The following is a 27,584-nucleotide window of genomic DNA, read 5'->3' as shown; positions in this document are numbered from 1 at the left end:
GCAGCCTCCTACCCGAGTAACTGAGTACAGGGACCTACTATATACACCACCCGGCTGCAATATTAATCATCCGCCATCTCCCCAATCTCCTTCCGCAAAATATGCCTCCTCCACCCTCCGCCAGGTCGGCAAGGCTCCATGACTTGTCCTCCGGGGAGCGACCGGTCCATCGGGCCGCGTGTGAATCCGGCCTGCCGCGCATTCGACTTCACCTTGGCCTTTGAAGACGTCGTGCTGGCGTGCGTGCCGGCCGCCGTCTTCTTGCTGACTGTTCCTGTCAGCCTTGCGCGTATTGTCCGTCGACGACATGCCGCCAGCTGGTGGTCATGGCTTTTAGCCTGCAAAACGGTTCGCATCATCGTCCTTTCGTCACGATTCAATGTGAACTTATCGTTGATGCGGTGTAGGTGGCCTTGACGGCGCTCGCGGCTGATCATATCGCCCTCGCCGTTCTGCGGCAGCAACGAGAGGGCCTCCAAACATCGGCCTCGCTTCCAGCGGACATTTTGAATGTTCTCGCTACGGCTGCTGCTCTACTCTTGTCGTCTGCGAACCATGCTTGGTCTACACGCCCCTCTAACCTCCTCGCCATTTATCTGTCGGTTTTGGTGCTTGGCGGGATTCCAAGAGCTCGTACACTGTGGACAATAGAACCCAATGGCGCTGCTGCTGCGACAGCTGTTGCGTCTGTTATTCTGGTGTTCTCTGCAGTGGTCTTCGAATCTATTCCGCAAGTCCGACGGACGAGAGAAGGCGAAGAACCAGTCACCCCGGAGCAAACGAGCGGCTTCTGGATTCGGGCTACGTTTGCCTGGCTCCTGCCTACTTTTCGGTTAGGTTATAGCAAGGTGATCGCAGTGGAGGATCTCCCCGTCATGGATGCCGGGTTGAAGAGCCAAGTCACCCACGCGCAGCTTGCACACAAGTTCAGTCGATGTACGAGAGGCGGCCACTTGAGACACTCGAGTAACAGTATGCTGAAATTCAGACAGACGCCCGACATGATCGCCACGGCCTCGTACGAGCTTGTCTACTCGCCAACCTGTCGACTCTCGGCGCCGCCGTCATCCCACGCCTCTGCTTGACAGCTTTCACCTTCTTTCAGCCGCTGCTGCTTGACAGGACGGTGACGTGGATTGGCGATACCTCTGCAAGCGTCAACGTTGGCAAAGGCCTCATTGGAGCATGGGCACTTGTGATGCTGGGGCTGGCGGTAGGTAAACGTATTCGCTGACAGGCAACCACCGCATCTAATTGCGCAAGCCAGATCTCTCAATCCATCTATCAGTATCAGAGTTCTCGATTCGTGAGCAAAGTGCGCGGCAGCTTGCTCGCACTGACTTATCAGAAAACCCTCCAGACCAGAGTGGTCGAGCAAGGGAAGGTCACGGCAGTTTCCCTGGTGGGTACTGATATTGAACGCATCGTCGCTGGCTTTCGAGTGCTTCATGAAGTATGGGCTTCGCTTCTCGACGTCGCCATAGCCACTTGGCTACTGGAGAGGAAGATGTATCTTGCTTGCATCGCACCAGTCATCCTCGTGTTTGGTAAGGAAAGGGCGGGGAATGTGTCTGTGGCAGTCTCCAGCGGCTAACATAATCTCAAGGCTTCATTGGATTGACAGGACGGCTTTCTGTTGCCGCCAACAACGCCCAGCAGCGATGGATAGGAAAGGTACAGGAACGGCTCCGCTTAACGACCAGCTTTCTGGACGGCGTCAAGTCGTTGAAACTATTGGGACTGACCGAGAAAATGTCGACCATCATTCAAAGCGCGCGCGTGGAGGAAATCAAGGCCTCGGAAGGCTACAGAAGAGTGCTCATCGGAATGCTCCTGCTCTGTAAGTCGAGCGGCGAAGTCATCCACTCCCACAATGGTAGCTGACGAGACACGCATAGCAAACACACCTCTAATCCTAGCGCCGATGGTGACCTTTGCAGTCTATGTGATCATCTCCGTATACTGGAAGAACACCACGCTAGAAGTCGCTCAGGCTTTCACCTCGCTAGCTCTCATCGCCTTGCTGGCGTTGCCCGTCGTCATCTTCACCCAAGCGCTCCCAAGCGTCGTCGAGTGCATCGGGTGTTTCGACCGGATTCAAGAGTTCTGCCACTACGCCACCACCGCTTCAGACGCTTTCGACGATCCCAATGACTGCGAGAAGTGCTCGGTCGAGCCCAAAACGGACCAGCAAACGCAAGCGGCAGTGTCGTTTCGAAATGAGTCCTTCAAGTGGAAGGAGACGGAGCCTGCGGTGTTGCACAACGTCAGCATTGACATTCAGCCTGGGAAGATCACGGCGCTCCTGGGCCCCGTTGGAAGCGGAAAGTCGACTTTACTCGAGAGCATTCTAGGCGAAACTCTCTCGAGTGCATCCAGACAAGGTCTGGACGGCCAGCGTGTCTCTTACTGCGCACAGGAGCCTTGGCTGGAAGACAGCACTATCCGGGCAAACATTCTCGGAGCCTCGGAGTTTGATGCGGAGTGGTACAGGGTAGTGAAGGATGCCTGCGGCCTCACAAACGAGATTCAGCATTTGGCAAACAAGGACGACACTCGAGTGGGCAGCAAGGGGGCAAATCTGAGCGGCGGGCAGAGACTTCGAGTGGTGAGTTGCACATATGTGCTAGAGATGCGGAAAGACGCGCTCACACCGTTTGTTTAAATAGGCCCTGGGTCGAGCTGTCTATGCGAGGAACCGTCTGGTCCTCCTCGATGACATCTTCAGCGGACTAGATGAGCGGGCTGTTGGGTCCATCTCGCAACGTTTGCTCGGGCCGAACGGGTTGTTCAGGGCTCAGCGGGTCACGGTGGTGCTGGCGACTCAGAGACGTACGATCGAGAACGCTGTGAGAATCGGATCATGCTAATACTTGAGTAGTGCAAGTGTTGAACCACGCGGATACGGTGCTGTGTGTCGATAATGGGGTGGTTTCGATTCGTGAGCCTCAAAACAATGGATACGCGAACTTACTCCACTCTATCCGGCCGAAGAAGGATGCTGCTGTTGAGGAGGCAGGCACCGAAACCCTAGATACATCGGACGATGTTCCGAAGGAGGCAGCAAACGAAGTCATCACCGACGATGCCCGGCAACGGATGCACGGAGATGCCTCAATCTACAAGTACTACCTGGCCGCTTCGGGATATCTTGCGGTGGGCGGCTACGCGTTGTCCATGGTCCTTTGGATGTTCTTTGCCGAGTTCTCCAGTAGGTCAGAGCGACGACCATCCCTTTGTGCGCTGCTGATCATAAGGCACAGCCGTGTGGGTCAAGTGGTGGTCCGAAGAGGATTCTGTGCATCCGAATCGAAGAGTGGGAGTGTATATGGGCATTTACGCCTTGTTTGGAGTGCTCGGCGCATTGTGTGCATGTGCTACGGCTAGGTATGCAACGCCTTGTCGTGTGATGTCGAGAAAACAGACTGACGCGAAGTAGTTGTCAGTTTCTGTTCATGATCTCTCGATCAGGATTCCGACTGCACTTGGATCTCCTTACGGCTACAGAGAAGTAAGTCAAGGGTTTGTGGTACACGCAGCATAGTTCGCCAGCTGACCGTGACGATAAAGGTCCTCGTACTGGTTTTTCACTTCTGTGACCAGCGGCGAGATCATGAATCGGTATGGATGATCTGATGTACCTCTCACAACGCGCAGTGCTCACTCTTTTGGCAGATTCAGCCAGGACATGGAGCTGATTGACATGGCATTGCCAATAGCGTTCGGGAACTACGCTTCAAGTGAGTGCAAATCTACCAGGAGCACGAGGCTGACTGACCAAAATCTTCAGCTGCTGTATCCTGCCTGGCCCAGCTGCTCGTTCTCCTCGTCTTCTCGCGCTATCTGGCGATCGCACTTCCTCTGCTAGCTGCAACGTTGTACGCTGTCCAGAGATTTTACCTGCGAACTTCTCGCCAAATCCGCCTGCTGGGAATCGAAGCCAAAGCAGCGCTGTATACCGCCTTCATGGACAGCGAAGCCGGAGCAGTCACCATCCGTGCTTTTGGCTGGCAATCGCACTACCAGCATCACGCCTATCGTCTAATCGACACCTCGCAACGCCCGGTACACCTGCAGAACTGCATTCAAGACTGGCTTACATTCGTATTGGATGTCGTCATGGCGGCTGTGACGGTCCTCTTGATCGCGATCGTTGTCACGTGGCGGGCCAAGTTCAATGCTGGGAGTGTGGGCATCAGTTTGGTGATGATCATTGGCTTTGGGTCTTCGTTGACCAGACTGATCACCAACTGGACCGCCATGGAATCGAGCATTGGAGCTATTTCATGTGTGAAGGCCTTCGTTGATAGAACTGATGCGGATGACAGCGGTGCTTCAAAGAAAGAAGCTCTGGATCCCGCATGGCCGCAAGCGGGCGCGGTGCAGCTGTCTCACGTCTCTGCGTCGTATCGGTAAGTCACATTCGTCGCCCAGTATGAATGGACTGACTGGATCATAGCGAGGGAGAACGCAATGTGTTGAGTGACGTGTCCCTCTCGGTGACCCCGCATCAACACATTGCAATATGCGGTTCGTCCGGGTCAGGCAAGACGTCGCTCATGCTCGCCACCCTCCAGATGATCCACGCCCAAGGTGAGATCGTGATTGACGGCGTCAACGTGTCGCAATCAGATTCGAGGACACTTTGCCAGCGAATCAGCGTGATTCCACAAGATGCATGTATCATGCCTGGGACGGTGAGGTTCAATGTGGACCCATGGGGCGCAAAATCGGACGAGGATGTTCAGCGTGCGCTCGAGCGGGTGGGACTTGCGGACGCTGTCAGCAGCCGGGGTGGGATATCTGTGCAAATGGATGTGAAGGCCTGGTCTGCAGGACAGAGGCAGTTGCTCGGTCTCGCGCGGGCGATGATGAAGGATGCGAGGATTTTGATTCTTGATGAAGCGTCAAGCAGGTATGCATGTCCCCTTTTAATCCTCGAATGGTGCTTGGGTGAGCTGACTTGTAGCTGTAGTGTGGACACGGAGACGGAGAATACGATTCAGGACATCATTGACAGCTACTTCAAGCACGTCACAGTGCTGGCTATCATGCACCGGCTCAACCATATCGAACGCTACGACAAAGTCGCGCTCTTTGACAGCGGGCGATTGATGGCGTACGACGAGCCTGCAAATCTAATAGTCGGATCAAGTTTCCTCGCAGAGCTGAAAAAGTGAGCATACATAACACGGGTATCAATCTATCAACACAAAACCATCGTGCACAGGGAAATCAGCAAATCAACCGCCGGTACTCCTCCACCTCTTGCTCCGTGAACCACGTCTCGCCCGACGACCACTCCTCCAGCATCTCAAACCGTGCCGCCACATTCGCCTCGTCGAACTGCCCCATCTCGAAGCTCTGCGTGACGCCCTCGACCAGGCGCGCGAACAGCGCCTCCGCCTCCTTCGCTTCTTCGGCTAGTGAGAGCGTGAATGCATCCGCCGGCGTCCAGGCTTCGTGGGCGTAGTAGATGGGCACCTCGAAGGGGGTATCGGGTGCGCTCTCGAAGGGCGTCGCAGGGGCAGCAGGAGCAGGGGATGCGGACTGGGGCTCCTCGACTTGCTCGGTGGTGGCAGGAGAAGCGACCAGACAGGCGAGAGAAGAGGAGGGCCCCCTCCACCTGAGGCGGGGGCAGATTTGGAGGGAATGCAGCTCCACCAGCCGCTTCGCCTCCTCCATCGGCGTCAACTTCCACTCCAGCGCGCTTCCCACCGGCTCGTTGTCCTCATCTCCAATCCACACTCGCTCCCGCACGACCTCTCGCGCCCGCCGACACCAGCTCGTCACCCCGCGCAGAACGCGGAGACTCAGCCCCACGAGCGCCCTCCTCTTGCCCTGAGCGACGGGCCCCCCTTCTCCCTCCAAGCGGTAGGACCGCACCTTCTCTGGCGTGCCGACGACAGGGGAGCGCAGGTCGTTCTTCTTCACGACGAGCGCACTCGTCACACCGGCGTCGAGAAGCGACGTCTCGACCGCGCCACTCCGTCTCTCCGCCCCTGAAACCCGCGGACTGGCGACGGGCGAGCGAGGACCTTCTCCGGGGGAGTACACGGGGAGAAGCAGCTTCTCTGCGCTTGGCAGGCGGCGGAAGCCGCGGCGTTGATGGTGGGATTGTGCCAGTTGGGCGGACATGGCGGGCTGGGGTGATCTTGATTTGGAAAGGGAAGTGCTGGCTGAATGGATGGATCTCTTGAGTATGGTGGATGATGAAGCTGTTGTGTGCTATTGCAATACAGTATGTAGAGTGCAGTGAAGAGAGGAGAAGAGACGAACGGGCGAGGATTTACATATGGAACAGGGGAGCGAATTGACCGAGCGAAAGAGCGAAAACCATTTACCGTGTGCATCTTACCATGGTATAATGACTTCTTTGCCACTCGCGCTCACGATACTGAAGTAGAGAGCGAAGAGTAATAAGCAGTGTGCGCAGCGAAATCGGAAAGCCACTCACCGTTCAGGGGTTGGTAAAAAGTTGTGCTTGGCGCAAAATCCCTTCTATTGTGGACGTACCTAGCTACCTCAAAAAAACCAGTCTTCAGCCTCGATCCAATACCGAAATCAGAGAGGCGATGTCTGTTGTAACAACCTGCTGTTCGTAATCCTTCATATCTGTCGTGGTGAAAATCCCATCGTCACCTAGTGACCACGCAGCTCGGGAAAGAGATCCTCCAAAGTGCTGTTCCCAGTCGGCAAAGGAGCGTGGGAAGCGTCGTATTGGTTGCCGAAGTTGCCCCACGAGGCAAGAGACGGGAACATCTCTCCACCACCGCTGACTTGTTGGTTGTTGCCAAACAGTGTAAAGTCTCCAGCGTAGTTGCCTCCATCAATGTTCATGGCGTCGGTGAAGGTCTGATCGAGCTGTGCGCCGGGGGAGAGGTGTGGGAAGCCGTCGGTGCTGCTCGCGCATGCAGCGCTGGAGTCGGGAGTGACGTGCTGCGGGCCGAAATTGTACTCGTTGAAGTTGAAAGCGTAGTTCGTGAGGTCCTCGGGAGTCACGCCCTCGTCAAAAGCACTTCCATCGAGTTGGAAGCCGGAGTTCGAGGACGACGAAGCATCGCAAGAGCTGCGACGATCGGCGCTCAAGGCCGGGGTCATGGGCCAACCGGACGCCATGTTGTTGAAGTCGAAGTTGAAGTGATCGACAAAGTCGGGGGATGCATAGCCGCTGGGCCCGGCCATGGGTGGAGGAATGGAGTCATGGCGGGACGACGAGCCAGACACCGAGCCACTTGCCCAAGAGTGAGGCGAGGGGGCAAGAGGAGTGAGAGGCGTGAAGGCCGATGAGCCCGAGGCCGACGGCGAGGGAGGGATGGAGCCGTGGGGCAGATGCGTGATGCTGGCCCGGCCTTTGCCGTTGTTCTTCGAGCGGACGTAATCCCAGCCGTGTGCCTTTTCCATGTGCTGTTTGCAATTGCTCTCGCGCTTGGAGGTGTAGGGGCATGGGGGGAACATGCAGTGGTACAACGCGGGGGCGTTGGAGTGCTTGTCGTTGACGTGACGATCACGCTCCTTCTCCGTCGGCCAGCCATGCTCGTGGTATTTGCACTTGGAATCGGGGCACTTCCATGGGCGTTCATGGGTCTTGAGGTGCTTGGTCAAGTCGCAGGGACGCTTGAATTCCTTGTCGCACAAGGAGCATTCATGAATCTCCGGTTTGGCGTTCTTCTTGCGCCGGGCCATGGACCGGAGGACCTCATCTTCATCGACATCGACAATGTCCATGGATCGCTTCATCGAGGCAGAGGCAACGTCTTCGGAAGAGAGGACCTCGCCAGTGGCCAGACTTATAACTTTGCCATCCTTGTGACGCACGAGCTCGGCCGGCTTCCCATTGTGACTCATGCCGCCAATAAGAGAGATGCTTTCATCCCTGCATGAATGGTTAGCACGTGACGCGATGCTGCGAGTTACAAGATTTGAGCATCGTTTGATGATCGATTGGCTTTCGATGAATGTGTCGTATCGGTAAGGACATTGAACCCGCCAAACCTTGTTAAGGGTCATACTAGGGCGGGTCCATGACACCGGCAGCCTGTTTGGGAAATAGAACAGGTGGCAACTTACGGAGAATAGTTCATCTTGTCCGCCTTCTCGCCCTTTTCCTGTCGCTCTCGCGTCGCAGCCATGATTGCGGCGTATCTGCGGATCTGCGGGAGTGTCAATAATAGCCATAGCCGAGCAGACTCATCCCAACACACCTGCTCCACCAGATCGAAAAAGTAGCCCTGCGTGTACGGGCGATCTTCTGGCGCTCGCTGGTCCGACTCGTGGAGTGTGGTGACCGTGGTGTGAAGAACACGGATGGTGCGCTCGCAAAATCGAAGGTAGTTCGTGGGGGTACGGGAATAGTCCGGCGCGAGGAAGATCAAAGTCTTCTCGAGATCACGAAGCGTCTTGATATCCTTCTTCCCGATGCGTGACGGAACGCTTTTGACAAGGGGGTGAAAGTCTTTGAGAGCTTCCTCTCGAAGCATGGGGTGCACGACGTGTTTGTGAATCTGTTCACAAGCGTATTTACTCAGGCCCCGGCGTTCAGTGACGGCAGAGAGGCCGGACAGTGAATTATCGACGGCGGTGGGGGGAGCTGCGGGGAAGGTTAGAGGCAAACCGTGAATACTATGCAGGGGCCACTCACCAGTCATTGTCTTAGCAGGCACGGCATCGTCGGAAGCGATGCTGGAGCCAATGCCGCTATCCGACCCGTGACTCTGAGTGCGCGTTTTCCGCACGGCTTGATCATCTAGGGTAATGTCGTGGACGGCAAAAGTGGGAAGGGTGTCGGGCTCGGTGAGGACTGCAGACAGGGCCAGTCTGGAGTTGGTCTCGACGGCCTTGTCCACGCGCGCGAGCAGATCAGCAGTGCGCCGCTCGCCAGCCCCGAGGAGCAAATCCTCCAATGACTTTGGGCAGGTGGCAGAGCGGGCGGCCATCTGCGGAGAAGTGGATGCTTCTAGGGGATCCCAGAATGCGTTGCTGACGGTGTTTCCATGAGGGTGGAAGGTCTCGCCTTTGCGAAGCGACATGCTTTGGAATGAGTCGATAAGGGAGGGAGTCATGGTCGCGTCAGAGGCTTTGGCAGGCCGGCGGCGAGGGTGCATGGTAGAAGAAGGCATGGCGAGGGGGAAGGACAGGTCAGGGTGATGTACCGACGGTGGCGAAGGAGGGGCAGGGCAGTGGGCGGGAAGCTTTCCTGTGTTAGCATCCTCTGCATCATGCAGGTGTCGGGAGTACGTGACTCACCTTGGAAGAAGGGCCGTTGCGTGGGGGTACCCTTGCTAAACCACGGCGGAATACACCACAGATGATCCGGTGTGGTGGGAGCGGTGTCTCGTGGGTGTGAGTGAGAGGTGGTGCGCGGGAGAGAGTGTTGACGACAGATGGGGCGGAGTGAGTCAATTAGAAGAAGGCGCTTTCCAGGCACTCACAATCCGAAGATGTGGGGCGGATGATTTGGGGGCGGAAAGGGACGCGAATGCACTTCCCGGTCGTCTCCAATAGCCGGGCGATATAATAGGGCGATTGAATCGGGCGAAGAGCGAGGAGATGGGGAGAATAGAGGAGAGGGTGAAGTGCGGGAGCTTTTCGTTTCGCGATGTCGCCGCCTGAGGCGAGGCGTCAGTCTGGCTGCCTGCTGCCTAGGCTAGTCCGGATATGGCCTAGTGTGTAGGGCTCGGGCTGCGCGAGATTTATAAATGGAAGTCTCGTGCCCTTCGCGGCTCTCGTTTTGTCGTGGGAAGAAGTATGTGAGGACAGTCCAAGGCCCCTCAAACAATAGGAGTGGGTAGTCTTGGGTGATGTGTTGTTCCAAACTCGGTGGACAGCCCAAGTGTTGCGGTATGCAGGCGTGATCAGCGTGGACGAATGCCTGAGGCACGCAATACTGCGCAAGTTTATAACCTGATCGGGCAAGGCGCTGTACCCTTGCTCATGGATCCGCTGCTGACCAACCACACTAGACGGAGCGTCTGCAACCCTACACTGCGCCCCAAAGAAGCGACCGGTGAAAGAATAGACGAATGAGCAGATCCAAACGTGCGAGCACGCACTTTGAAGATGATGGACGTCGGAATCACGCAAAGATGCTGTTCGATTTATGGGAGCGCTGGACGACGCCAAAGGACGCACGTTGGCCAGCGGACTGATGATTCCCTCCGTCTCCGTTGGATGGTTCACGCCGTCTCCGTTGCCCTCCGATCAGCTTCGTCATCTCCCTCTCGCACATTCCATGCAGCTGAAGGCGGCAACTTGGCAAGGAGGAAAGATCTCCCTCTCGACACGTGTGCCCTTGCATCCACAGGTCACCACTGCACATGATCGTTCTTGGCCTGCTAAACGACTGCGCGCTCGGCGATGCATCTTGATATAACCGCGGTTCCGAACTTCAGCTACAGTATGCCTCCACTACCCGCTCCACGCGCTTCGGAATCGCGGATATGCCGCAGCACTGATGATGGGCGACATTCGTTCGCTCACATACTATCCCGTTACAAGGCTGAGGCGGTAGGTAAGTCATCACTCTCTTCATCGTCTTTGCCTCGAAACCCAACACCATCTGCATTTCCTAGTTGTACGTATTCATTTAGCATTACGTCGTGCCTTCATATCCCACAATCTACGCCACATCTTCATACATCCCTTTCCCGTCCCGGTTGCGCGCGTTGGCTTCCTCTTCTTCTCCGTATTCATCCTCATCATCCAGCGGTCCAAATTCCTCCGGATGCGCCAAATTCTCACTCAGGAGAATCCCCACATCCACGTCTGCCACCGTGAATTCGCCCGGCCGACCTTCTTGCTCGGGCAGCTTGGTATTGACAAACATCACCAACAATCCCACGTCGTACAGGACCTTTAGCGACGCCGAAAGCACGAACGTCACCCACCACATCTTCTTCTCCCAGAGAAAGCCGCTGAGCAGCGGGCCTCCAGCTGAAGCAACGGTGCGAATAAGGTTGATCGTCCCCATGACGGCTGTGCGCTCTTCGGGTGGAAAGACGGCGGCCACAAACGCCATTCTCGGTGCTTGATCCATGCTTCCGCACGCAGCACTGGCAAAGAGCAAGCTGATCATGATCCAGAAGGTAGGCGCCAGCGGGATGAAAGCCAGGAAGATGGCATTCGGCAAATGCATGAGCACCATCGTCTTCACCAATCCCAGACGCTTCGCCACCGCGGCGGAAAAGAGCACGCCGACGCTCGCAGCCAGCCAGACTACCGACATGGCATAGCCCACGTGACTGATGAAATACCTGCGAGTCCGCCAGTTGACGTAAAACGACATCAGCGTGACCGGCAGCATGCCCGACGCGAAAGAATTGATGGCGAATAGCGCGCCTAGCCGCAGAAGGGTTCGCTTGCTCTCGGGCGACAGCTTCGTCGTAACGCTGCTTCCGATCCGCCGCACTCTCTCCCTCACCTCCGAGCTCTTCGTATACGATAGCCGGCCGCGATTACTTGCGTTGAGCAATGGCCGCGAGCTGTTCTCCTGCTCTTCGAGATTGGCACGCACACGCCCAGGCCGATAGTCAGCCTCACAGCGATCTGACAGCAACAGCGTCAGACCGGTTTTGATCAGGCCGATAACGGCATACATTCCGAAGATCGCCGGGTAAGTGTCTGTCCATTCGTAGCCAAGCCACTCCCGTTGGAAGTAAGTAAGCCAGCCCGCAACGAAAAGACCAGTGGCCATGCCGAGGGTCGAGGAGACGGCAAACCAGGCGTAGATGCCCGTCCGCGCCTCGGGCTTGGTTAGGTGTGCAAGAGTAGATTCCTGTCGCACGTCTCAGCGATGACTAGCCTCCCCAACAGGCGAGAGGGGATGAGAAGCTGCCTACCTGCACCGCACGAAAGGGGCCGACTTCATGAGCCCCCGGCGTAATCACCCCAATCACCGCAGCAAACAGCAAAAGCCAATAGTTCTTCGTAAAAGCAAATACGGTTCCCGAGAAAATCATCAACGAAGATCCAATCATCAGCACGCGCCGCCTTCCAATCACATCCGCTTTCAGCGTGAAGAAGTAGCTGATGGCCGCATCGCCGAGCAGGGCAATGGACATGAAACTGCCCACCTGCGTCCAGCTGAGGCCTGCGATGCGGAGGAAGATGGCGAGGACGAGGGCGACGCCGCCATACGCGAACATGCGGAGGAAACGAGAGACGAGGATGAGGTATGTGTCGCGGGTGGCGTGGGTGAGGAGGGTGTAGAGGCTCGTCTCGTGCAGTAGCCATTCGAGGATGCGTGCCATGTTTGATGATGCTGTGGAGCTATGGGGTGCACGACTGCTGGACGTCTACTCGAATGGAGGGAAGTTGGTGAAGATGTGCGAACTTCAGCTCAACACCTCGTCGAAAGCGAGTCGTCAGGTGGAGTGATCATAGACCTGGAAGATGGGGAACAGACGCAAACCTTGCAGGCGGACCTACCTGGGAGGCAGAACTACAGTACACACCATCAAGTCGGGGTTCCATTTCTAAGCAAATGTTGGTGCACGCGAGCTATTGGAGGGGAAGCATGCACGATGGGCTTGGAGTAGCCTGCATTGCCTGCGAGCGACAAGGATCATGGTGTAGAACGCAGGCAACTACCCCGCATCGGGAAGGGTACCTCTACCCTTGCCCTGCTCCCCTCCAGCACTCGAGATATGGGTGTTGAGTGGACTCCGAGCGCCGTATTCGGTGTTCATCCATCCGTCCCGCCCGTCGGCATACCGCCCACCGCCCAGCAAGGCTCAGTATGTTGGGCGTAGCCTTGAGAATGCCGGAGAGTTCTTCGTATTGCTCGGAGACATTGCTGCGTCCGTTTGAAGATCCCGGGCACATATCGCTCGCCCTCGCAGAGACGGAGACATGCTTCTTCTACTGCTGAGTGCTGACGGACAGATTGTCAATTGGCGAGCCATGGCTCATATAAGAAGAGGTCGATTCAGACCTCGATCAATCACCCAGAACCCTGTAAGTCGTCACCAGATAAATTCTCCAGTATACCACCAACAGATCATGCTTTTCGATGCACTCATCATCGGCGGCGGCCCCGCCGGCCTCTCAGCCGCCCTGGCCCTCGGCCGTGTCTGTCGCACCGCCCTCGTGCTAGACTCAGGCGTATACCGCAACGAGGGCGTAACAGCCATGCACACAGTCCTGTCACGGGACGGCAGCAATCCGGTCGAGTTTCGCAGAACAGCCATCGAGCAGATTAAGCACTACCCGAGCATTCACTTCCAGCAGGCGAATGTTGTGGAGGTGAGACAGACAGAGGTTGCGCCGGATTACACAGGATTCACCGCAACGGATAGTGAGAGTCGGACATGGTTGGGGAGGAAGTTGATCCTCGCTATGGGCACCGAAGACGTCCTGCCGGAGGATATTCCAGGGTACAGGGAGAATTGGCCGAGTCATATGTAAGTGGAACCCCAAACAGAATTGATGGACAAAGACGACTGACAGTTTGCACCAGCTACCAGTGCCTTTTCTGCGACGGCTTCGAGCAAAGACACCACCCAATCGGAGTTCTCACGTTCGCGAATCCGAGCTACAATCACCTCGTCCTCATGGCGCTGAATCTCAACCCGGACGTGACAATCTACAGCAACGGCCCCGTGAGCTCGGACAGCTCGGTGCAGCAGGCTCTCAGAATCGCCCTCGCCCGCGGCGCAAAGATCGACTCAAGAAAGGTCGCGAAGCTCATCAACAACGGTCCAGGGCCAGAGAAAGGCATCACGGTAGAGTTTGACGATGGCTCCAGCGTCAGGTTGGGGATGCTGCTGCATCGACCTGCGACAAGAAACCGCGGCCAGCACTTGATTGATCAGCTCGGACTTAAGATGAGAGAAGGGACGGGGGAGATCTTTGTGGATCCCGTCTTTGCGGAGACGAGCGTGAAGGGGTGTTTTGCGGCAGGGGATACGGCTGACATGTTCAAGCAGGTTGCTCTTGCAATGGGGTCAGGTGAGTGATTGTGGCTCTTTTGTGATGATTATCATAACGCTGACATGCTTCCCGAAGGACTTCGTGCTGGTGGAGTAGTGTCGATGCAACTATGCAACGGGGAGGGTGTTCGGGCTATTGCGAGTCTGTAAGCTAGCTCATATAATTCCCATTGCCGAAAAAGCAGCCAGAATGTCCTGATCGACGTTAACGAGCCACTCCTGTTGAAAAATTTCCAGCCCTCCCGCGGCCTGAATCGCTTGCTGAAGATGCCGCGTGACAAATGCAGGTAGATTGGCAGTGTGCACAGCATCGCTGTAGGTCCATTGTCTTCTTCGCGCATCCTCGGGGGATTCCATACTGCCATCGGTCGGCTGATCACCGTTGCTGTAGACAAGCGAGTCTCCAGTCGTCTCTTCCGCGCTGTCACGAAGCTCGGTGATCACATCCGTCCAGACCGTCATGAGCGATTGCAATCTGACCAGTATGAAGTGGCGATTCGTCTCGAGCAATTGAGTGAGAGCAAGACACATCAATTTGCGTCTTGACGGATCGCCAACGTTCTCAAAGTGGGAGAACCACTCTTCCAGCAGCCAGTCCGTGATTTGTTCTCCTTTGGCGCCGGTGAAGCTGCGATCCGATGCAAAGTGGTCGGTAATCTGGATGAAGCCATGGGTGGATGCAAGGATGATCCTGGCGATGATGGACAAGTAGTCGGTCTCCATGATGCCGTCAACTGGAGGCTCCTTCCTGTTTGGCCCGGTAGTGCAGTGAGCAGTCCAACTCCCCTTGAGTCCTTTGAGTAACTTCTCCACAATCCCGCTCTTCACCAGATCTGATATGACAGGGAGGGCGCCGCCTTCTGCTCCAAGCTGCTCAGCACTGCGAATCACCATCTCCAAGAGATTGCACACCAGGCCATTCGCATCAGGCCGCAGGCTCCCAAGCAGTCCGGCAAGAGCTCCAAACAGCTCGATTCTGCGATCCGCGGCCAGCATATACTCCGGTGCGAGAAGTATGTACGATGCCGTGATCTCCAATGCTTTGCGCAAATTCTCCGACCCGAGCTCGTAGATGGGGTACAGGTATCTCACCATTGCGAGCAGCTCTGGGGAAGCCGGCGTGGGTGTTTGCACGACAACGTCAGCCCAGAGATCCATTGCATCGTCCAGTAGATAGACTTGAGTCTCCGATCCCGGCTCCACGGCGCCACGGATGATGGGATAGGCCAACATGTGAAGGGGAAGGCCATCAGCTTTCAAGGCGTTGACTAGACGAGCGAGAATGGTCAAGATGGCTTGCTTCATGAGGTGTTCGTCTCCAGAAGCAGCCCATAGTGATGGGAGCATGTTGACAATGCGTTCGGCAAAGGGCGCGATTCTGTGTTCCAGTCTCACGACGGCGTTTGAGATGGAATCAAGGAGAGCCATCTTGGTCTCAGTCAACTCGACTTCCTCGATCAGTTGCATCAGTCTGAGCAGTGTAGTCTCTGCGTATGGCATGAAGTGGTCGACCTTGAACTCCCAGTCGTCGCAGATGGTTTTGAACTGCCGGCCAGCCGTCACTCTCACCACCTGGTCGTTTAGCGAATCCTGCTTGTCTAGAAGATGCTGGAAGATCTCATAGACTGTGGGTCTCGTGTCGTCGGATATTTTGACGGCAATCCATTGGCCCAGCAGGATTGCGGCTCGCCGTCGGATGATGTTGTAGCCTGGAAGTTGTTTCTCCACTTCGACGGCAAGGACCTGCCGAATGAAAGCGTCAAAGTCGAGTTGCTCCTGCACGACTGGGGCAGCAAGACCAATGGCCGTGTAGACCGAATCTTTGAACAAGATGTTCTCGTTCTCCGGAGTTGCGACGGAATAGAAGACAGCCAACAAGGGCTGCACCAGCAAGTCCTTGTAGTTGATAGCCAGATCGAGGAAAAGCTTCTCCGAGCATGAGCGGACCGAGAATTCCCAGTCTTCTCCCTCGCCCTCCTCCCGCTTCTCCCATTCTTCCGGCTCCTCTTCCCATTCTCGCAAATCACTGGCTCTGAAAACGAAGAAGCGAGTCACGATGATCTCCATAACCTCTTTCACAAAGGGTTGGGTGAGGAGTTCATTCTTGATCAACTCCGTGGCTTTCGACTTCTCCTCTTTGTCTTGTGGCGTTCGGTGCTTGAAGGTTTGGGCGGGATTGTGGACCATTTTGGCGCAAGCACGAATTATCAGAAGGCCTTTCAGCGCCAGCTTCTCCATGGTGGGCTTATCCTCATCGGCGTCCCCATCCAAACCGATCCTGGCAGAAGTTACAGCAGATACCACAGCTTCCTTAGAGCCAAAGTTCTCGCCATAGCTTTTGACCAGTGCCCAGTAGGAGCGGACTAGTTCGATTGAGTTGGGTAATAGGGCGAATGCAGCTGGATGCTCACGGGCCATTTCGTGGTGCAATTTCGCCAGTTGAACCATGTGCTTGTCGATCAGCACAGTCTGGGGGTTTTGTTGTTCTTGGTATTGCATGAAGGTTGCAAGATGTTGTTGTGTGAGCTGCCAAAGTGATGCCACGGCGGCGTCTCGATTGGGATGTTCGTAGCCGTGAATGATGAGCCTGCGTAGAACTTTGATGGCGAGAAGGCTTTGTTTCATGGTGGCCTCTTCCAGGTGTGATTGCCAGGAAGAGACGGAAGTAGCATAGAGAGTACCCAGTACGTGGAGAATTTCAGGGGTAGCAGCCTGGAGATTCTGCCGGGTGCGTTGTAGCCGTCCAGTGGAGAGTTCTTTGACGATGTGTAAGAGTACGAGAAGCGCGCGTGCAAGCTGGAGGGGCGGAGCTTGTGATCGGAGTACATTGGCAACGGAAGAGAGTGCGTCTGGCCAGTCGTTGGGGTATTCGGATCTCGCAATTTTGGCGATGAGAAGAGCATTTTGCAAGGCCAGACGGTCGTCCGTTTCATTCAACGCGGAGTCAAGTAGACGAGAGCGGATGATCTCCTTGTCCTCCTTCGATACGGCGTTCAGCGCCGTTTTCCTCCAATACTTGTCGATGCCATTCTTGAGCTGGATGATGGCCAGATACCGAATCTCCAATGGTAGCCGGTCATCCAAGTAAGCGCTCTGAAGATGCCTGTAGAAGCCTGGCGACTTCTCCCATTGCTCGAGCTGCTTGGTACCCGTTTGAATCTGATTCTGATCTGAAGATGCAGCAGAAGTAAGGCTGCGGACCAGAAGATTCTCCGTCAGAGGGTTCGCCTCTCCAGCGACCTCGATGGAGAAGGAGGGCATCACGGAGGCTGAGCGATAGCGCTGTTCTATCCGCGAGTCGGAAAGTTGTGTTTGTGGTGGAAGGGATATGGTGAAGTTGATAGAAATCTCGTCCCACGACTACTTTGACCATGACTAATTTCAGCATCCATAACAAAACTTCACCTGCCTTCCCTCCGCCTCCCTCTCTTCTTTTCCGCAAAGTTGAAAAACCCACGCGGTGCAGAAATTAGGTGTCTCATCCTCACTCTTTCCAGAGGTATGGAAGCTTGACATTGTATTAGCCGCGGAGATTGACGTTTCAATGTCTTCCAAGAAGCGCTCCAATCTCTCTTCCGTTTGGACCGACTCCCGTTAAAGGCACACATCTATTCTCTGTCTATGTCTATGTTTATGCGCCGGTCGGTCGCAGCTCGAATGCATAGTGCACGCTTCCCACCACCACTCCGGCGGTGTTGAGGACCTCTTTCTTGTGGAAACTCGCAAGTTTCTTCCTCGTGTCTGCACTTCCGATCTCTAGTCGTTCAAGAACTTCGGCCACAGCAGCATAGCCCATGTCGATATTGCCGTCTTCAATCTTGAGCGCTATTCCAAGTGCTCCCTTTGCTCCAAGTTGCCTTGTTCGTTCAGACTCCCGCACTCCGACACCATAACACGCACAAGCGCCCACTTTGCCGAAGAGCGCGCCCTCATACGCTCGCATCAGTGCGGTACAGAATCGGCCTTCACCAGCAACCATTTCCGGGTAGCTTGACATTGCCCGGAAGACCCTTGCGCATCCTTGTACATGGTTTGAACTTGAGGTAGTGCCGTTTGTCCCATCGTGATTCTCAACATCAGCCGCCCTTGCAAATTCTGCGAACATGCTCCCGAGCAGATGCAAAGGGAGAGCAGGTGCAGGAAGATTGCACCCGTCGTTGCCCCACTTGACAGTGTCTCGCTGCTCACCGCAAAGATCTTCCACCACCTGCTTCACTCGCAGCTGGATGGCGTGGTCCGGTTCATGATAGTCTTTGAACTCAGCGCCAATCATTTTAGCACCAGCCAGCATACCCGCATGCTTGCCAGAGCAATTGTTGTACATCGGCGTCGGAGTGAATTCCCGCTTGGCCCACAGTCGCTCAATCTCAGGCATATTCGCGGGGTGAGGACCACACTGAAGGTCGGTCTCAACAGCGCCAATGCTGTCCATCAACGCCTTCGCCCGAGCAATATGTCGATCCTCGGAGCTGTGCGAGGCGCATATCAGCGCCAGATCTGCCTCGTCGAAACCGTACTCTTCCAGACATCCTGTTTCAAGAATGGCGAGTGCTTGTGCTGGTTTTGCCGCCGAGCGGATTAGTGTTAGACGAGAGGGATCGCCTGCTGTGTAGAGGAGTCGTCCGGTGCTGTCCACCACTGCGACGTGGATGAAATGCCGGTTTTCCACGATGCCATTCCTGTCGGTGATGATCGCGTCTGGGTCATGGACTTTGTATGTCATCGTCGAAGTACGAGCGACGGAGAAGAGTCCGCGAGTGAGCGCCAGAGGGTATAGAGCATTGCGGAGGCGAGATATAGGAGGAGCGTATGAGTCTTGATGAGTTGGATGCCGCTCAGCCCGAATCCATTCTTTTGCATGCACCTGCCTAATTTGGTTGATTTTTGCCCAGGGCGCAGAGCCTCGTGTACCCGAAGGCCGTGACTTTCAGCATCCGCCCGGGCGCTTGGATTTCAAGAATACAACACAATGAGATGCTTTGATGGAGATGGAGAGGGTTTCTAGTTTTGTCTATCTTCAGAGTCTCAACGGCAGCCTGACGTTGTATCGATACAGGAAGCAACTCTTCAGCACGGCTTCCCAGTACTCAGTACCCGCGCAACATTCTGCGCATAAGTACATCCATTGCTGGTCGCCTGATCACTGTGGAAAGTGTTCCACAACATCACACCACTGATTCCCGGCGACACACCAATGACCTTGGGCAAGTCCGCAGGCTTGACCCAATCCCAGTGAGCAGCACCACTTCTCGACGCCGGAAGGCCGACGTAGAGCTTGGCATCCTTGGATGCGCCGCTCGACACATATTGCGGCCACTTCTTGATGTTGTACTGGCCCGCGCCGTTGGGATTCCCCGTCGAGTTCTTCACGACGTCGGCGGCGGCGCAGTCGTTGTTGTAGAATTGAATCCATAGGTAGTCGTAAGGTGCTTGCGCGATTGAGTTGGACATGTCCGGGGCGGGGATGGGGCATTGAGGGGCACCGCTGATGTAGTACGACTTGGAGGTGTCCGAGGAGAAGTGGGAGCGGAGGTCATTGACGAGCGGACCAAGGTAGTTCTGGGCTTGATGGCTGGGATTGGATTCGACATCGAAATCGAAGCCGTCTACCTTGACGTTGCCAAACGGTCGGATCTTGCTGTCAGAGGTGTTACCACCGTACGAGTCCCAGAGCTGGGACGCGATTTTGGACGCGCCCTGAGTGCCGGGAATGGCCCATTTGTTTCCGTCGCTGCTGTAGCCCACGAAGATCTTGACGTTGGCCGCTTGGCAGGTCTGGATGTCTTGAGCAACGGCGGAGCAGCCCTTGGTGAATGAACCGGATGGTTCGACGGTGCAGTTCGCGCCGAAGATGCCGGTTAGATAGCCACCGGATTTCAGGCTGCTGATGGATCCTATGATGAGGATGTCGATGCCTTGGCCGGGCTGGCAGTAGGCGGCTAGAGGTCGAGTTTTTCCGAAGCCCTGGGACGGATGTGAGCGAGATGCGGGAGGAGCATGTCAGCAGTATGACAGTCATACCCAGTAGACGGCCACGGAGCTGTTGCCCGTCGTCTCTTGCGACGCATCGACACCAGTCAAGCATACAAGTGCGGCGACAAGCACCGATAGTAATGTCTGAAACATCTTGGCTTCTCTGAAATGTCGCCAAGGTTAAGAATACCTCCTAGAATACCACTTTACGCGTTTCCAGACACCAGCGGAACCTTTGCAAGAGGCATCGCTTCCTTTTAACACTTCTCAGATCGATGCCCAGGCTGGCGCGCGCGCGCAATTCCAACTCCATCCAATTTAGCCCGTTCCAGTGTCTAAGCCATCCGCGTATTTTCAGCTTGCGCTAAGCGAAGCCATCTCCCTTGGAACCAACCCAGGGAGAATTGAGGTGTCATTGAAACATGGTTGCCTGGATCGGGAAGGCGGATGTCTTGGGTAACATCGAGGGAATAGTCACGTGATATGGTGAATAGACGCGTCTTTACTGCCGTCGCGAAGGTGCTGTGTATACCTCGAGCTCGAGTGTTGTACCTTGTCGGGTTGGATCTGTAAAGTGCTGCCTGCTGCTGCGCTGCAAAAAGGGTTCAGCTGAAGTCCAGAACGTGTCGGCGCATTCGGGCCGATACCGCTGCCGCTCCGCTTCCCCACACACACGTCGTGTCTTGATGTTGGGGCATCGTTTCTCACTCACACCTCTACTCCGCCACCACTGCACACTGATCACATCGTCGTACCTGCGTACCTCCAACAACCCCACTACGAGCTCGCACGACAGCCTCCTCACCTTGCACCACCCTTCATCCACTTCTCCCACCTACAACCACCTTTGCCGCCGTCAGCACGATGGCTGCATAAACGCCCCAGGTCACGCGATGGCCTCTCCCAACCCTCCTTCACATCTTTGAATTCCCCGCACAACCTCCACCATGCGCAAAGGGCGGCTCGAGAACCGTGAGCTCGAGGCCGTCATGGCCCGGACGCGTCGCAGAGCAGCTTCGTCCATCTTGTCTTCGGTGGCAAGCAGCGTCGTCTCATCCGCCGCCTCGACCCCATGGTCCTCTCGCGCCCCATCGAGAGCGTCTTCACCTACCCGCAAAGGCGTCTTTCCCTTCTGGGCCCTCCCCGCCGAGATTCGATTAAGGATTTACGAAATGGTTATGCTCAGCGGTGAGACGATTGATCTCCGTACGTTGCATCTCTTCCCCAAATTGATCGCGTGCTTACTTCACTAGACCCTGTAAACCATCGCCTGCTATACCCTCGCCTTGGGCTCTTCCTCGTCTCTCGAAAGATGTACGAGGAAGCGTACCCAGTCTTCTACCGTCAGCAGACCTTCCGCCTCTACCCCTACCACGGCCGCTTCTTCCACACCGACCGCCCCCTCCTCGCCCGCCTCCCCTCCCACTACCGCAACCTCATCACAACGCTCGAGCTCCGCCTCGGCCCAGGCTGGGGCGCGCCTCCCAAAGGCCAGAATACCGACCCCTCCCTCGGCCTGCGCGACTGCACCTCCCTGCGCACCCTCCGCATCTTCATCGAGATTGATCCCAGCGATACCATCTTCGCCGGGTTTCGCGGCCGCAATGCCACCGAAGAGACGTACAAGCATTTTTGCGTGGCTTTGCTGCTGGGTATCATGGCGCAAGCTCCTTCGCTGGAGATTGTGGAGATTGATGCCTACCCGGGCGTGAAGAAGGATGCGCCGATGGTCATAGCGTTGAAGCGCAGGGTGGAGGAGCACGGGAAGAAGTTGATCTGGGGTCCGCTGAGGGGGTGGGAAAAAGAGGAGGATGAGCCGGGTTTGATTGGATTGGAAAAGGCATTGGCGAGCATGGGCATTTCGGATGTGCCTGCGACGGCGAGTAGGTTGGTGGAGGCGATGGCGTGAGTGCTTTCACTGTTGGCGGATGAAAAGTTGGAATCTTTCCCGGGGTATCTCAGCTACTTAGTATCTATCACGCGCTTACGAACTCGACGATCCATTCTGCTGCTCCGTCTTGGGCGTGATCGACTGCTCCCCTCTCGTCCGTTGCCTTGACTTTGTCTTCACGTTACCAATCACCGTGTCATACGTCGCCACGGTACCCTTCCAGCTCTCAAACGGCACTGCGCCTTTCTCCAACGAGGTGATCATCTCCCAAATGACGACGAAAGCGCTGAGTCCTGCCCCGATGCTGATGAGCGAGGTGGTGCTTAGACTGTCTACTGAAGCCAGAGGCACCAGTGCGTACACAATAGCGGCAAGAAGTCGAGGCAAGAGACGGAGTTGCTGTGCTCAATTAGTCTCACTGTGCTTCGATTTTTCAAGCGAAGTCATGCACATACTTTAGGCAAGATCAACGTCCCCGCCGGATCGCAATCCTTCCACATCTGCGCCGTAAGCCACATGCACAGCATGCCCACACCCAGTCCACCGCCCCAAAGCCACCGGCGCGCTTCATCCAGATCGTCGGCCGTGGAGGCTGCGCTGACGTGTCCACCAATAAGCAATCCCGCCGACATGGGCAGGTGGATCATCAGCCAGCCAAAGGCGGTCCAGACGGAGCGGCGCACAGGGTGAAGGTTGGTGATGGCGCCGTCGGTGTAGACGTACATTGAGTTGAAGCAGAAGGCGATCACGAGCGTCCAGACGCCGCGGAGGTAGCCGAAGGACAGGCCGCCCCGGGCCGGGGAGCTGCAGTTTCGGTGTCAGTTGTGTGATTTTCGTCGACGGAGGGAGCATTGGACGTACCCGAAGAGTATGCCGTAGGTGAACTCGCCAAGTACGATGATTGTAAACGCCGTGTATCGATCGTCTTCGTGAGCGATGTCGACTGCCGTCGTGAAATCCAGCTTCAGAAGATTGGCGACGAAAGGCGAAAATCCGAGGATGTATGAGGCCTCCTCCCAGAGTATGGCGACGACGGCCACTGCAATTTTGGCTCGGTTGCTGACGCTCTCAAAGTAAATGGGCACCCAAAGAAGCAAGCCGATGAAGGTCAAACCAGCGTAAATCCGGTTCTGCCAGCGGTGGTGATGGCTGGCGACACTGTACATGAGGAAGAAGCTGAGCTGCGTGAATCGGATGACCTGGTACGAGGCGACGGTGATGCGCTGCGATTTGATGCTCTCGCCGACGTAGTTTGCATTGTTGCCGTACAGCACTAGCAGGGCCATGACCCACAGGATGGCGGCGCGTTGCAGCACGTCGTCGTTGAAGTAGTTGTTGGCATTCTCCTTTGCGTCGGCCCAGGCGTGCCAGGCGGGCGTGAAGATGAGGATGAAAATGACGAGTCGCGTGCCGCTGGGTTCGTCTGTCAGGGCTTCGGCGAAGTTGGCAATCTGCGGTGGGTGTTAGTGGGCGGAGTTGGAGTCTGGAGGGCGACTGATGCAATTACCAGAGCGACATCTGTAGGCAGTCAGTATTGTTCTTGTCACTATTGCTAGAACACGTACATAACAGATCGAAGAACAACTCGAATCGCCCAGCTACTCGCTCCTTCTCCGCTGCCTTCTTGAGCTCACCATTGTGGAAGTATTGCAGCGCCTTGGGCCGTCGGACTAGATATCTTCTTTCCTTCTGTGTCTCGTCCATCTTGGACTATTCGCTTTTCCCATACTACAGATGGGACTTCGGCGAGAGAATGTGTGGGAAGAGTTTCCCGAGGTCAGGAGCTGAAGTCACTGATCGACGATGGCGCGTCGTTTGGCTTTGCCGCTTTGGTTTTTAGCAACCGTCGATCGATGAGACTGCTTCGTTTACACTTGCGCGCTGGACATCTTCATCTCTGCTTAATCTTACATGTACCCATTATTCAATCTAGCCAATAAGCGAACCCATCACGCCGGACAACGTCCAGTCAGAGGCTGGACCCAATTCCTCCATCCCGTCTTCCCCTTGATCCGCCAAAGATGTCTTCATCTTCGACTTCTCCTCCGCCACTCCAAGCACTGCCTGCATGATACTCTCGCCCGGCAGCGGCAGCAAAGGCAGAAAGCCCGACGCAAGGGTCGCCGAGTCTTTCCTCTGTTTCTCTTCCTCCGACTCGTTTGTCTGCTTCGCAAACCGAGCTTTACCCTTCGCTCGTATCGTCTCCTCATTCTCCAGCGGTGGCACCGGCATCGGTCCATTCATGGCCTCCACGACGGCCTTTGCAACCATCTTCTCGATCGGGCTCACCTCGGCCTTGGAGGGCGTGCCAAAGCCATCAAACCAGGGTCTCTTTTCGTCGGAGGCACCAGCAAAATCATCCGCCGTAGCGAGAATGTCTCCTGCAAAGCTCACCGGCCCCATCTCGAACTCTTCAAAGAAGTCGCAAATGTCGTCCAGAACTCGGATCTCGCTGGCTCTCCGCTGGAAATCCAGCGCCTCCTCGTAAATGTCGTCCACGGCTTCCTGAAAGGGCTCCAGACTCGCGAGAGAGTTCTTCCTCGGCACGATGAGCGGCTTCGGCAGCTTTATGGGGCCTTGGATGTATACTCGTCGAGTCCAGGGTGTCAACTCGGGTGGAGTCACCGTCAGAATCGAGCCATCGTGCAATTGCATGCTTGTAGTCCGTGGTGAGCATGACCCTGAGCTCCGTGGCGACTTCCCGCGTAGACTCGCGACCTCTGGTATGACAGACAAACGGCTGAGCATGTCTTGACCTCCTGCAGATGGGCTGTTCGACTTTGCACTGTTCGACGAAACCTGCGCCAGTGGTCTTCGCTTCTTGCCCCATGTTTTCGACCTACTGCCACCTCGTGGAATCGGGGTGGGCGTCTCCAGTGATGCCTCTGGACTGCGCGGGGGTATGTCTGGGAGTTTCTTGTCGGTGAAGGGCCATGGCGCTGGCAGGTTACTCTGGAAGTCGACTCCTGCTGGCTCCCTTGTCGGTATCTTGTTCCCAGTCGACACTTTGCGCACACCACCAGCCGACCTGCTCTTTTTGCCAGCCGAGGATGACGATCGTTTCGGCCGACGATTCCTTTGCGATGTCGACACAATCTTGCCATCAAACATCAAGCCGGCTGTGTCGAAGTCAAGCGACTTGAGGATGGCATCTGACCCTTCACGATGCGTAGCGTCCTGCCTCTTCGCAGACTTTGGCGGGATGGGAGGCGCCACTTCACCTGGAAACGCTCCAGGTATCAATCGAGGCGTCGCATCGTTCGGAAGTGTTGCCGCTCGTCTAGGCGGTGTTGGCGCCTGTCGAGGATTTTCCCCGAATCCAACTGGCAGGGTGGCGAGACGCTGAATGCCCTGCTTGGGAGGAGCTTGACTGCCAGTCGCATGCTTTGACTTTGAGGAGAAGCGTGTCGTCTTGATTGGTGAGGAGATGGACGCCTTGTTGCTGGGGCTGTTCGACTGTCGCGCCGGCTTCGCATCGCTTTCACCATTCGCCTCCCGCAGTAATTGTAATCGATGCTGGATCTCAGCTCGAGAGAGCTGGAGAGGAGGAGGGGCGAACATCTTTCGTAAGTCCTCTGTCCTCTTTTCAAGTCTCCGGATATCGCTCTCGTATTTGTGCACTTCACAAGAAGACAGGAGGCAGCTACTCAGGGGCGACCACTCGGAAGATGACGAACACTACAAAATACTACAGACGGCCACAGGCGCCAACGCTCGCCCTGTAATCTTTGTTCCCCAAGCGCTCGCTTTGTTCCGCTCGCGGATTGGCAGCTTGTCGCGATGCACAAAGCCCGCCCCGACGTCGTGGAACGCGGCGCACATTCCTTTGCAAGCCGCATGCGGCGGTCCTTCTGGTCAGGAGCTGGGGCATTTGCGTCTACCGGGTAGACTTTCCTGCGCTTGGCCTCATTGTACTGAATAAGAGAGCGGCGGCATTCATGTGAGTTTGGACGCCATTGTCGCTCGGTGAACTGACCGCGTTTCTTGGGTTTGCAAACCACGCGATGGCTGGACTTCACCTCAAATGGCCCCTCTGAGAGGTGGTAGGTGTTGATTGTGCAGTTGTCCAATGAGCAGATCCATTCAAGCAACATTCCTACAGGCAAGTGATGCTCTTTGACGAGGCGGAGTGGTGTCCTTTGACGTAAGATCACCGCCATCACTACCACCCCAAGTTTTCTAGGTGAATTTCACTTCACCTCAGCTCAAACTCCATTGCTAAAACTTATCTATCATTGGACATTGTCGAGCAGAATTAAGCGATTGTCGAAGCTCACTTCACTGTCGCAACAATGGCGACCGACCGCTCATTGTCAACCCACGGAATATATTTCCTTCGCCGGATCCGGGAACCCGAAAGAAACATGAACTCCAGATTGCTCCACCCACGCACCCACCTTGAACAGCATCACCCCCATCACCACCATGGACGGCCTCTCATACCAGCTACTCTCCAAAGCCTACCAAGGTATCAAATATCAACGATCAATCTCCAGCTCGCTGCGCGCCGCTGGCTACACCCCTGGCCCAGCAATGCAACAAGCCGCGCATTCTGCATTACTGGAACGCGTGAGCAGTGCGGAGTACAGCCGGGCACTCGCAAGAAACACCGCCCTCAGTCGCATTCTCGCGACTTCGACCGCCAGCGCCGCCGCCGCCACCCCCATCACCACCACAGCAGCCCATCTCAGCGGCGGAGATGCGGCGTCCAGTCCACTCGCCGCCATCAGCGCGGTGCTCCTCTTCCTCCTGCTGAAGATCGCCCTTCCGATCTTCACATGCTGGTTCCTCTACAACGTCGTTCACTGGCGGGACTGGTTTCACGAAATCCTCGATCAGATGCGAATACCGGAAGGTTGGACGGTGACGGACTTCATTCTGGGGTCAATCCTGCGCGTGTTTGATCAGATTGTCTGGACGGCGCAGGTGATTGTCTTCATCATATGCTGGTTCATTCCCGATGTCAGAAACTGGCAAGACTGGTTCGACGTCATCCTCGACCACATGCATCTGCCGGCAGATGCAAGCCCGCTCGACCTTGCCCTGGAGGCAATCAAGAGCGTGGTTGTCGAGATGCTGCGGACCGTGCGCATGTTTGTCTGGATCCTCTGGCAGATGTTCTCTTTGCTCGTGCTGGCGCCTCTGACGATTGTCACCAATCTTATGAGTGTAGCCAGGTCGTGCATGACGACAACACTTCAGCAAAGTGCCACGCGCTTTCAGACCCTCCCGGAAGTCGAACAGCTGCTCTTCCACTACCGTGGCGCAGTCAACTGGCTCGGCAGAAACAAGTGGCGCATCTTCTTCCTCTGCTGGACTGTATGGTTCCTCTCGCTCCTCATTCGAAAGGCGAATGAGCCGCGCTCTGTCGTCGTGTCCTGGCAAGAATACCAGAAGTATCATGAGAAGCCCCTGCCCGCCATGTTGCTTCGAGCGCGGAAAGAATCGGGCAGCAATTCGCACTTTGAGGGCGAAGATGATGAGGTCTTTGGGTTGGCGGTTGTGGACATTCCCGTCACGCAGGCGAGCCTGGATTTGCCGGTGGTGGACATGAACGTGGCAGAAGGGACATTCAGTATCGGCGAATCATGGAGGTATGAGCCTGCGAGGAAGGAGAAGGTGGTGAGGTATGTTGGAGAGCAGAACGTGTGGTGTAGTCACTGTCGGCAGTGGCACTGTTGTGAGCTGCCGTATTAGCTGGGAAGAATGAGATGTCGGATTCATTCCTCGTCATCAACACAGATTATTCCCATACAAGGCTGCCGGGAACAAAGCAATGTCATTGACGTCAA

The 27,584-nt window shown here is 55.9% G+C and overlaps 13 protein-coding genes across 13 annotated transcripts; 4 read left to right on the top strand and 9 right to left on the bottom strand.

The window, feature by feature from the left end:
• Nucleotides 1-27: 27 nt before the first annotated feature.
• BDY17DRAFT_191952 (P-loop containing nucleoside triphosphate hydrolase protein) lies at nucleotides 28-5,208 on the top strand. The gene is made up of 15 exons (XM_033730017.1): nucleotides 28-348; nucleotides 408-936; nucleotides 993-1,213; nucleotides 1,268-1,547; nucleotides 1,607-1,840; nucleotides 1,899-2,608; nucleotides 2,670-2,832; nucleotides 2,882-3,211; nucleotides 3,264-3,387; nucleotides 3,440-3,511; nucleotides 3,571-3,621; nucleotides 3,676-3,740; nucleotides 3,791-4,412; nucleotides 4,460-4,915; nucleotides 4,976-5,208. Exons 1-15 carry the CDS (start codon nucleotides 139-141, stop codon nucleotides 5,178-5,180), a joined length of 4,272 nt encoding a protein of 1,423 aa, XP_033586970.1. The 5' UTR covers nucleotides 28-138; the 3' UTR covers nucleotides 5,181-5,208.
• Nucleotides 5,209-5,235: 27 nt separating this feature from the next.
• BDY17DRAFT_326305 (uncharacterized protein) lies at nucleotides 5,236-6,138 on the bottom strand (the record flags this gene model as incomplete). Its single annotated transcript, XM_033737496.1, has 1 exon — nucleotides 5,236-6,138. The coding sequence occupies one exon, from the start codon at nucleotides 6,136-6,138 to the stop codon at nucleotides 5,236-5,238; it is 903 nt and encodes a 300-aa protein (XP_033586969.1).
• A 504-nt stretch (nucleotides 6,139-6,642) lies between these two features.
• On the bottom strand, nucleotides 6,643-9,119 carry BDY17DRAFT_326304 (uncharacterized protein; the record flags this gene model as incomplete). The annotated part of the gene is made up of 4 exons (XM_033737495.1): nucleotides 6,643-7,876; nucleotides 8,071-8,153; nucleotides 8,205-8,590; nucleotides 8,642-9,119. 4 exons carry the CDS (start codon nucleotides 9,117-9,119, stop codon nucleotides 6,643-6,645), a joined length of 2,181 nt encoding a protein of 726 aa, XP_033586968.1.
• A 217-nt stretch (nucleotides 9,120-9,336) lies between these two features.
• On the bottom strand, nucleotides 9,337-10,422 carry BDY17DRAFT_192021 (uncharacterized protein). Its single transcript, XM_033730018.1, has 2 exons — nucleotides 10,153-10,422; nucleotides 9,337-10,064 (listed from the first exon to the last, which is right to left on the bottom strand). The coding sequence occupies exons 1-2, from the start codon at nucleotides 10,316-10,318 to the stop codon at nucleotides 9,622-9,624; spliced, it is 609 nt and encodes a 202-aa protein (XP_033586967.1). The 5' UTR covers nucleotides 10,319-10,422; the 3' UTR covers nucleotides 9,337-9,621.
• A 196-nt stretch (nucleotides 10,423-10,618) lies between these two features.
• Nucleotides 10,619-12,248, bottom strand: BDY17DRAFT_318135 (major facilitator superfamily domain-containing protein; the record flags this gene model as incomplete). Its single annotated transcript, XM_033736165.1, has 2 exons — nucleotides 10,619-11,773; nucleotides 11,838-12,248. The coding sequence occupies 2 exons, from the start codon at nucleotides 12,246-12,248 to the stop codon at nucleotides 10,619-10,621; spliced, it is 1,566 nt and encodes a 521-aa protein (XP_033586966.1).
• A 445-nt stretch (nucleotides 12,249-12,693) lies between these two features.
• BDY17DRAFT_191890 (uncharacterized protein) lies at nucleotides 12,694-14,368 on the top strand. The gene is made up of 3 exons (XM_033730016.1): nucleotides 12,694-13,400; nucleotides 13,457-13,947; nucleotides 14,005-14,368. The coding sequence occupies exons 1-3, from the start codon at nucleotides 12,850-12,852 to the stop codon at nucleotides 14,076-14,078; spliced, it is 1,116 nt and encodes a 371-aa protein (XP_033586965.1). The 5' UTR covers nucleotides 12,694-12,849; the 3' UTR covers nucleotides 14,079-14,368.
• BDY17DRAFT_255232 (armadillo-type protein) lies at nucleotides 14,085-17,189 on the bottom strand (the record flags this gene model as incomplete). Its single annotated transcript, XM_033731511.1, has 1 exon — nucleotides 14,085-17,189. One exon carries the CDS (start codon nucleotides 17,187-17,189, stop codon nucleotides 14,085-14,087), a length of 3,105 nt encoding a protein of 1,034 aa, XP_033586964.1.
• Nucleotides 17,190-17,249: 60 nt separating this feature from the next.
• On the bottom strand, nucleotides 17,250-18,786 carry BDY17DRAFT_301669 (L-asparaginase II). Its single transcript, XM_033734283.1, has 2 exons — nucleotides 17,485-18,786; nucleotides 17,250-17,427 (listed from the first exon to the last, which is right to left on the bottom strand). The coding sequence occupies exon 1, from the start codon at nucleotides 18,649-18,651 to the stop codon at nucleotides 17,560-17,562; it is 1,092 nt and encodes a 363-aa protein (XP_033586963.1). The 5' UTR covers nucleotides 18,652-18,786; the 3' UTR covers nucleotides 17,250-17,427; nucleotides 17,485-17,559.
• A 105-nt stretch (nucleotides 18,787-18,891) lies between these two features.
• Nucleotides 18,892-20,164, bottom strand: BDY17DRAFT_301666 (glycoside hydrolase superfamily). The gene is made up of 2 exons (XM_033734282.1): nucleotides 19,950-20,164; nucleotides 18,892-19,892 (listed from the first exon to the last, which is right to left on the bottom strand). Exons 1-2 carry the CDS (start codon nucleotides 20,052-20,054, stop codon nucleotides 18,996-18,998), a joined length of 1,002 nt encoding a protein of 333 aa, XP_033586962.1. The 5' UTR covers nucleotides 20,055-20,164; the 3' UTR covers nucleotides 18,892-18,995.
• A 301-nt stretch (nucleotides 20,165-20,465) lies between these two features.
• BDY17DRAFT_301664 (uncharacterized protein) lies at nucleotides 20,466-21,904 on the top strand. Its single transcript, XM_033734281.1, has 2 exons — nucleotides 20,466-21,107; nucleotides 21,155-21,904. The coding sequence occupies exons 1-2, from the start codon at nucleotides 20,849-20,851 to the stop codon at nucleotides 21,808-21,810; spliced, it is 915 nt and encodes a 304-aa protein (XP_033586961.1). The 5' UTR covers nucleotides 20,466-20,848; the 3' UTR covers nucleotides 21,811-21,904.
• Nucleotides 21,886-23,659, bottom strand: BDY17DRAFT_347972 (bacterial low temperature requirement A protein-domain-containing protein; the record flags this gene model as incomplete). The annotated part of the gene is made up of 5 exons (XM_033738133.1): nucleotides 23,358-23,659; nucleotides 23,300-23,310; nucleotides 22,654-23,243; nucleotides 22,248-22,596; nucleotides 21,886-22,191 (listed from the first exon to the last, which is right to left on the bottom strand). Exons 1-5 carry the CDS (start codon nucleotides 23,494-23,496, stop codon nucleotides 21,886-21,888), a joined length of 1,395 nt encoding a protein of 464 aa, XP_033586960.1. The 5' UTR covers nucleotides 23,497-23,659.
• A 62-nt stretch (nucleotides 23,660-23,721) lies between these two features.
• BDY17DRAFT_326296 (uncharacterized protein) lies at nucleotides 23,722-25,353 on the bottom strand (the record flags this gene model as incomplete). The annotated part of the gene is made up of 1 exon (XM_033737494.1): nucleotides 23,722-25,353. The coding sequence occupies one exon, from the start codon at nucleotides 25,351-25,353 to the stop codon at nucleotides 23,722-23,724; it is 1,632 nt and encodes a 543-aa protein (XP_033586959.1).
• A 405-nt stretch (nucleotides 25,354-25,758) lies between these two features.
• Nucleotides 25,759-27,583, top strand: BDY17DRAFT_191791 (uncharacterized protein). The gene is made up of 2 exons (XM_033730014.1): nucleotides 25,759-25,975; nucleotides 26,031-27,583. The coding sequence occupies exon 2, from the start codon at nucleotides 26,218-26,220 to the stop codon at nucleotides 27,487-27,489; it is 1,272 nt and encodes a 423-aa protein (XP_033586958.1). The 5' UTR covers nucleotides 25,759-25,975; nucleotides 26,031-26,217; the 3' UTR covers nucleotides 27,490-27,583.
• Nucleotide 27,584: the final 1 nt, after the last annotated feature.

The sequence above is a fragment of the Neohortaea acidophila genome, assembly GCF_010093505.1.
Source record: "Neohortaea acidophila strain CBS 113389 unplaced genomic scaffold BDY17scaffold_9, whole genome shotgun sequence".
NCBI classification, from domain to species: domain Eukaryota; kingdom Fungi; phylum Ascomycota; class Dothideomycetes; order Mycosphaerellales; family Teratosphaeriaceae; genus Neohortaea; species Neohortaea acidophila.
Note: the sequence above shows the minus strand (reverse complement) of the source record. Positions and strands in the feature narration are given on the sequence as shown.

Bases quoted from the DNA above. Each gene is read 5' to 3' on its own strand.
- BDY17DRAFT_191952 (XM_033730017.1), top strand. From the start codon at position 139: ATGACTTGTCCTCCGGGGAGCGACCGGTCCATCGGGCCGCGTGTGAAT. The intron at 1,214-1,267 runs GTAGGTAAACGT...TGCGCAAGCCAG, and splicing joins TTGTGATGCTGGGGCTGGCG to ATCTCTCAATCCATCTATCA. The intron at 1,841-1,898 runs GTAAGTCGAGCG...AGACACGCATAG, and splicing joins CATCGGAATGCTCCTGCTCT to CAAACACACCTCTAATCCTA.
- BDY17DRAFT_192021 (XM_033730018.1), bottom strand. From the start codon at position 10,318: ATGTGCAGTGGTGACCTGTGGATGCAAGGGCACACGTGTCGAGAGGGA. The intron at 10,065-10,152 runs ATCATCAGTCCG...ATTCCGACGTCC, and splicing joins ATCCAACGGAGACGGAGGGA to ATCATCTTCAAAGTGCGTGC.
- BDY17DRAFT_191890 (XM_033730016.1), top strand. From the start codon at position 12,850: ATGCTTCTTCTACTGCTGAGTGCTGACGGACAGATTGTCAATTGGCGA. The intron at 13,401-13,456 runs GTAAGTGGAACC...AGTTTGCACCAG, and splicing joins GAGAATTGGCCGAGTCATAT to CTACCAGTGCCTTTTCTGCG. The intron at 13,948-14,004 runs GTGAGTGATTGT...TGCTTCCCGAAG, and splicing joins TGCTCTTGCAATGGGGTCAG to GACTTCGTGCTGGTGGAGTA.
- BDY17DRAFT_301669 (XM_033734283.1), bottom strand. From the start codon at position 18,651: ATGACATACAAAGTCCATGACCCAGACGCGATCATCACCGACAGGAAT.
- BDY17DRAFT_301666 (XM_033734282.1), bottom strand. From the start codon at position 20,054: ATGTTTCAGACATTACTATCGGTGCTTGTCGCCGCACTTGTATGCTTG. The intron at 19,893-19,949 runs GTATGACTGTCA...CATCCGTCCCAG, and splicing joins GCTCCGTGGCCGTCTACTGG to GGCTTCGGAAAAACTCGACC.
- BDY17DRAFT_301664 (XM_033734281.1), top strand. From the start codon at position 20,849: ATGCGCAAAGGGCGGCTCGAGAACCGTGAGCTCGAGGCCGTCATGGCC. The intron at 21,108-21,154 runs GTACGTTGCATC...TTACTTCACTAG, and splicing joins CGGTGAGACGATTGATCTCC to ACCCTGTAAACCATCGCCTG.
- BDY17DRAFT_191791 (XM_033730014.1), top strand. From the start codon at position 26,218: ATGGACGGCCTCTCATACCAGCTACTCTCCAAAGCCTACCAAGGTATC.